The sequence below is a fragment of the Penaeus chinensis genome, chromosome 26 (assembly GCF_019202785.1).
Source record: "Penaeus chinensis breed Huanghai No. 1 chromosome 26, ASM1920278v2, whole genome shotgun sequence".
In the NCBI taxonomy this organism is placed as follows: domain Eukaryota; kingdom Metazoa; phylum Arthropoda; class Malacostraca; order Decapoda; family Penaeidae; genus Penaeus; species Penaeus chinensis.
In genome coordinates this window covers 16,601,681-16,609,180 of record NC_061844.1, presented here as the reverse complement: position 1 = coordinate 16,609,180, position 7,500 = coordinate 16,601,681, and the positions used below count along the sequence as shown (strand labels likewise).

General features: G+C 38.9%; 1 protein-coding gene across 1 annotated transcript in view; it reads right to left on the bottom strand.

The window, feature by feature from the left end:
* The window catches only part of LOC125039154, a 3,602-nt gene extending 2,180 nt beyond the window's left edge, over nucleotides 1–1,422 (bottom strand). The window contains exon 1 of the mRNA XM_047632915.1: nucleotides 1,302–1,422. Within this exon, the coding sequence (XP_047488871.1) occupies nucleotides 1,302–1,403 (102 nt within the window). The 5' untranslated portion in view covers nucleotides 1,404–1,422. The remainder of the gene's footprint in view (nucleotides 1–1,301) is intronic.
* Nucleotides 1,423–7,500: the final 6,078 nt, after the last annotated feature.

The following is a 7,500-nucleotide window of genomic DNA, read 5'->3' as shown; positions in this document are numbered from 1 at the left end:
ATGTCAAGGAGCTGTGTTTCGTCTTGCAATTGGCCTTTGAAATGTTTAATGGAAGAAGAGTGTTCATCCTGAGGGAGGTTTGTTGAGGGAGATGAGATTGAGAGAGAGAGAGAGTGAGAGAGAGAGAGTGAGAGAGAGAGGGAAGGGAGGAGGACAGAGAGAGGGAGGGGGGAGGGAAAGAGGGAGGGGGGAGGAGAGAGGGGGAAGTAGAGGGGGAGAGGGATAGATAATTAGATATACAGTTAGATAGATAGATAGATAGATAGGGAGAGAGAAAGAGAGAGAGAGAGAGAGAGAGAGAGAGAGAGAGAGAGAGAGAGAGAGAGAGAGAGAGAGAGAGAGAGAGAGAGAGAGAGAGAGAGAGAGAGAGAGAGAGAGAGGGGGAGCAGGAGAGAGAGAGGGAGGGGAGGGGGACAGAGAGAGGGAGGGGGGAGGAGAGAGGGAGAGAGATAGACAATTAGATAGACAGTTAGATAGATAGATAGATAGGTAGATATATAGATAGATAGATAGGGAGAGAGAGAGAGAGAGAGAGAGAGAGAGAGAGAGAGAGAGAGAGAGAGAGAGAGAGAGAGAGAGAGAGAGAGAGAGAGAGAGAGAGAGAGAGAGAGAGAAGCAGAGACAGACAAACAAAGAGAAAGAAAGAAAGAGAAATAGAAAGAGAACAAACAAAGAGACAGATAGAAATAAAAAAGACAAACAAATAAATATGGAAACAAAAATCAAACAAACGTTATCCCCCCCACGCCAACCTACGAAAAGCAAGAAACAAACAACATAAACAAAGAGATAAAGACAAGCGTCCAAACAGACAAACGAACAAACAAAGAAACAAAGACAGGCTCAATCCCAAATAAAAAAGACAGTCAAAACAAAGACAAACAACTACAAACAAGCAAAGAGACAAACAATGACATACACAAACACAGACAAACAGACACACAAACACAGACAAACAGACACACAAACAGACAGACAGACAAAGAACAAACAAACAATCCATCCCCAACCCCCTTCCCCTCCCCAAATCCCTTCTCCCTCCCTTTCCCTCCCCAACCCCCAACCCCTCCCTTTCCCTTCCCAACCCCCCTTCCCCCTTCCTCCCCCTCCCCAACCCCCCTCTCCCTCCCCAACCCCCCTCTACCCTCCCATCCCCTTCCCAACCCCCCTTTCCCTTCCTACCCAACCCCCTCCCCTCCCTCCCTTTCTCCACCACCCCCTTCCAAAAAAAAAAAAAAAACCCTCACCACCACCACCACCAACAACAACGAAAGGAAAGGACTCATCAGCAGTACCAATACCCTCTCGTAGTATGAATCGACGACGATGACGCAATAGGTGGTGATGATGCACGTGACGTAGCTGGAGATGTCGGGGAGGCTCGTGTAGTCGCCGTCCGTCATGGCCACAATGAGGGTGAAGAGGTTGTAGCCCACGGTGTAGAAGAACCAGATGGAGAGCTGCCACGTGATCGACTGTGGGGTGGGAGGGGGGGGGTTGGTGGGGTTGGTGGGGGGGGTGAAAGGGGGTAGGGTGGAGGGGGTGGGGAAAGAGGGGGGAGTGTGGAGGGGGGAGAGAGGGGGAAGGGTGGAAGGGGGTTGGGAAAGGGGGTGGGTATGGGGGTGGGGGAAAAAGAGGGGGAAAAGGTGGAGGGGTGGGGAAAGGGGGGTCGGTATGGGGGTGGGGGAAAGAGGGGGAAGGTGGAGGGGTGGGGAAAGGGGGTGGGTATGGGGAAGGGTTGGAAAGAGAAGGATGGGGGGGAGGATAAGGGTTGGGGGAAGGGAAGGGTGGAGGAAAGGGGTGAGGGTAGGGGGGGAAAGGGTCAACAATACTATAAACAATCTATCTTTATTCTACAAACTACCCCAAAATATCGTCTTTTTCCCCTTCTCTATCACTCGCCCCAAACTATAATATGTAATGTTATATTATATTTCTATTATTTTTTTACATTGTAAAAACCAAAATAATATACAATGTCTACAGGGGTTACAAAATATGAATAACTACACATAGGGTCTCTTTCATTTTAGACTAAATAGATATTCTAGATGAATAGATTTCGAAGGATGAAACAGAAAGAAGATAAAGAAATTAAGAATAAGGAGAAAGAGAGAGACAAAGGAGTTATGAATATAAAGTATTTAAAATAGAAATCCGATCGCCAGCAAAATTCTCTAAAGATGTAATTAATCATTCTTGTAAAACTATTTATGAAATCTTTCATTTCAATTCTCCTTTCATTTCCCGCCATTTCTCACAGTGAGAAAGAGCGAGGTAAAAGAGAATACAAACTATTCGAAATATCATTTGTGAACCCAATGCCAGCGAATTTCTATAAAGGCATAATCTGAATCACCTTTGAAAAAAAAAAAAAAAAAATTATTTTAATCTTTCTTTATTAAAATTTCTCTTCATTCTTCTCCCCACCCCCTTCTTTCCCTCCTTTTTTCATCCCACCCCTTCAATCTCCCTTCGCCAGTTTTCCGTTCGTGACAGGTAGGCGGATAAGCGACAGTGAATCCGGGGGTGAATCCGGTATCCAAGAACGCGGTCTGGATACCTACACGCGAACGATGTGTCATCATCTTGTGGAATATATGATAAATTTATGATATTTCAAGGGGAGGAGGTTTTGGAAGGAGAGAGAAGAAGGAGGAAAGGAGAGAAAAAAGCCAAGGGTAAAATAATACAATATACATAATCAAGTTTATAAGAAAACCCCCCACTGAATGTGAAACTAAGAAGGAAGAAGAAAAGAGAAAGGGAGAGAAAACAAAGAACAGGATAAGCAAGCAAACAAACAAACAAAAACAAAACAAACAAGACAAGAAAACAACAGAGGGGGCATAATAACCAAAAAAAAAAAAAAAAAAAAGCTGGAAGAAATCAAAAAAATTGGGGAAGGAAAGGAAGAAAAGATACAAGATTACACCTAAATGTTTTGTGTTCGTGACTCAAAATACAAACCCCGCACTGACCCCCATACTTTTTCCTGTGGGGTGTTTGGCTTCTTTGTGTTCTAAAATAAAGCATACATTATATAAATTATGAATATAAATAACAAAAACCACACACATAATTTTCTATTATATAATATAAAAATATATAATATATATATAAATAAATATATATTATATAAAAATTTTAATTTATTATAATAAATATATATAAATTTATATATATAATAAATTTATAATTAATATAAAATAAAATATAAATATATATATATATATTTTGGTGTGTGTTACACACACACATATGAAACTACACACACACACACAAAAATATTATATATAAATAAAAATTTATATTATATAAAAAATATATATATATTATATATAATATATATAAATAATATAATTATATATATGTTGTGGGTGTGGTGTGTTGATTATATATCTATCTTCTATCTTCTATTATTATATATTATTGAAAGGAGAGAGAGAAAAAAAAATAATCTGCATTCAAGAATACTTTCTCATTTAAAATTTTATCTCCTAATATCCACCCCATACAATAAATTTCCTTCATTTCACATAACCCTCAGCATTACTGCTTCAATCATCATTACCAATTAGCATTACAATTTCACATTTTGGCCATTAACAATAATTACAGAAAGGGAAATATGAGTCTGAAAGCATTTTTTCCCTCGATGACAGGTAACACATCTCGATTCTGTAAATGGCCTCTTTCAAGAAATCTTCAAAATTGGGAAAATTCTCAAATCTTATGCTAGAAAATAAAACTTTTAATACGAATTCTTTTTTTTTAATATATTTTAAACTCTGTAAGTCAATTGATCACTTAAAAAGTCAATGTATTATTCAGTGTTCATTTCGGTATATAATAGTAATCAATTTGAAATGATAAAAAGATAAATTGAAAAAAGTAATGGCAATAATCTTGATGTTGACAACAATAATACAACTAATAATTATGATATAGGTAATGCAATGCCGATAATAATGAAAGTAATAAAAAGGATGATAAAAGTAATAATGATAATAATAATAATAAAATAATAATAATAATATTACTAACTGCCACTACTACCAAAATAATTATAATAATATAAACAATAATGACACACATATTTCAACGTTAATCATAATTCACATCATTTCCATTCCCAGCAGCAAGAAACAAACCCCTTCAATCAAAGAATCAAAGAACAAAACCGGGTAAATCTCAATAAAAAAAATTTCCCCCTTCCATTTATCTCAGTCCCACCTCCAACCTCGGGCCATATATTTTAGCAACAGAAAACGGGGGAAATAATTCCAATTTTTAGCCCCTTTTTTTGAACGACAATTTCACCCTTGTATAAATCAAAAGACATTTACCCTTTATTATCAGGGGTAGCATAATGTATAAATATTTTTTTAAATTGCGTTGTTAGATCGTTCATTTTTCCCTAGCAAAACCGAAATTAGTGAATTGATGTATGAGCTTGAGGCATGCGAGGAAGAAATATTAGTTAAATGTTTTATTTGTTTTCTTGTTATAGCAATAATGTATCAATTGTATACCGTTTTCATGCACAAACACACACAAAACACAGAAAGAGAGAGAAAAAAGAAAGAGAGAGAGAGAGAGAGAGAGATAAGGAAAAAAGGGGGAGAAGGGGAAAAGAGAGAGAAAAAGAAGAGAGAGTAATAAATCAAAAGTATATATTTAAATTTTTTAATTACATTTGTTACAAGGTTATTCCATGGAGGTGGTTTGTGCAAAAATGGCCGGGGGTTTCCGTCCCTGGCTGCGAGATTTAACGCGGTCAACATGATTGTTACTCGAGAGGCCCCGCGCCAAAGCACACCCACCCACACACAGGGGAGAGAAGAGAAAGAAGGGGAAGAGAGAGAGAGAAGAGAAGAAAAAAGGGGAGAAGAGAGAGAGAAGAGAGATCCCCACGGCATACAGAATACCAAAACAAAAAGAAGGGAAATATCAAAAAAAACCCTCACAAGTAACATAAAAACCCAAACATTTTTCAACTAACTACTTTCACATTCATTTCAAAATACCTTTCCCAAACCCCCCCCCCCCCCCCCCCCCCCCCCCCCCCCCCCCCCCCCCCCAAAAAAAAAAAAAAAAAAAAAAAAAAAAAAAAAAAAAAAAAAAAAAAAAAAAAAAAAAAAAAAAAAAAAAAAAAAACCAAAACCCACAAAACCAAAAAACAAACAACAACCTACCAATTAAAATCCTCAAAAAGCCAAAAAAAAAAATACAAATTAAACCAAAACTCCCTCCAACGCAATCAATCTGAAATCAAAAAAAAAATACCACACACCACTCTCCCCCCACAACTAAAAAAAAAAAAAAACACAACACACACACAAAAAACACACACACACACACACACCAAAAAAAAAAAAAAAATAAAATATATATAATTTAATATATAATATTATTGAGAGGGGAAAGAAAGAGAAAAGGGAAAGCGGGAAATTAGATAAAGATACAGAAGATAAATAAAGTTTTAAGCCTTTGAGGATCTAGAAATTTCCAAAATCCATTGACAAAAATATCCAATAAAAAAATGCATTCATAGTCCTTACCTTTTTTTTTAGAAGTCAAGGCAAGACATAACAAAAAACGTAATCTTTTCCGTAAATTTAGACGATGCAGTTTCCCCGAATCTTGGTTAAATTTTCCCTGACTCTGGAATGGGTTTGAATCTGCATCTGATTGGGGTTCCAAAATCCGGCGAAAAAAAGCGGGGGAGAAAAAGCTGCCGATCTGAATCCACTCCTTTCCCTTTCCGAAAAGGGGTATTTCTAAAAACTAAATTCATTTATTTATCTTAACATCTGCATACCCATATATATCTGGGCATCATCTTCGTTTCAGATTTTCTCTATTGTGGTGTTTTTCTCTGTCGCCTTTTTTTTGTATGCAGTATGTATGTAAGTTTTTTCTGCTCTGCCTTCTTTCTGTCTTCCTGTCTGTCTTCTGTCCTGTCTATCGTTTTCCTTTTCTTTTTGTTTTTTTTTTGTTTTTTTGTCTCTCTCTCTCCTCCCTCTCTCCTCTCTCTCTCTTTCCCCCCCCTCTCTCTCTCCTCTCCTTCTCCTCTCTCTCTCTCCCCCACTCTTTCCTCGACATCTCTTATTACCCGTGTTTTTAAAACAGTTAAAAAACCCTGCCCACTTCCCTATGTTTTTATTGATAAAAAAGGGGTAAAAAATATAAAATATAATAACAACAATTATTTATTTACACTCAGCCTTCTGATCAAACCCGGGGCCCAAAAACCTCACGGAAACAGTGGAAAATAAAATGAAATATCACGCAAACTTATCCCCCCCCCCCCGCTTGTTCCCCTTTCCAGTCCTCTCTTTCTACTTCTTTCCCCCTTTTCTTTCGTATATTTCCCCTCTATCTTTCCCTTTCTATCTTTTTTTTTTGTTTTCTTGGTCTCTGCGGTTTTCTTGATCTGCCTTTAATATATTTTATATAATTCTTTTTTTTTTTTTTTTTTTTTTTTTTCCTTTTTTTTTCTTTTCTTTTTTTTTTTTTTTCCTTTTTCTTTTTTTTCCTGTTTTTTTTCTTTTTTTCCTCTTTTCCAGTTTTCTTCTCTCTCTTTTCCTTTTCTCTTTCCTTCCCTGTCTAGTCCCCTTTCCCCCAGCTGCTCTCTCCTCTTTTCTTTCTTCTTCTCTTTTTTATCCCTTTTCTTTTCTTTTGCAGTTCTCCCTTCTTTCCTTTCTTGTCCCCTCAGCTTCCCCTCCTTTTCTTCTCCTCGTCTTCTTCCCCCATCTAGTCTCCCTTTTATTCCCCTCTTCCTTCTCTTCCTTCTCCTCTTCTTTGCTTCGCTCTCTTTTTCCTATTTTTCCTTTTTTATTTTTTATTTTTTGTCTTCTCCTCGTCCCTCCCGTTCCTTACTATCTTCCTTCCCCTTATTTTGTCTCTCTCTCTCTCTTTCCTTTCCTCTCCCAAATCCTTCTTCCATCTACTCTCCCTCTCTCTTTCTAGTCTTCTTCTCTTCCTTCTCCCCTATCCCTCTTTTCTCTCCTTAATCTCCCTCTTTCCACTTCCCTCCTCCTTCTTGTCTCCTTCTCATCTCATTCCTTGCTTGTTCCCTTTCGCTCTCCCCTCTGGTCTCTCTCCCTCTCTCCTCTCACTTTCCCCCTCCCTCATCTCCTTCTACGCCCCTTTCGCCTTTCTCCCTCTCTCCTTCTTTTCTTCCTCACTCCTCGCCCATCCCTCTTTCCATCCCATCTCCCTCTCATCTCCCTCTTCGCCTGTCTCCCCTTCATTTTTTTCTATTTCCGTACCCCTACCTTTCCGCTTTCCACCCCTCTCCCTCCCTCCCCTCTCCCTCTCTCCCCTCTCCCTCTCTCCCCTCTCCCTCTCTCCCCGCTCCCTCTCTCCCCTCTCCCGCCTTCCCCTCTCCCTCTCTCCCCTCTCCCTCCCTCCCCTTTCCCTCTCTCCCCTTTCCCTCTCTCCCCTCTCCCTCCCTCCCCTCTCCCTCTGTCCCCTCTCCCTCCCTCCCCTTTC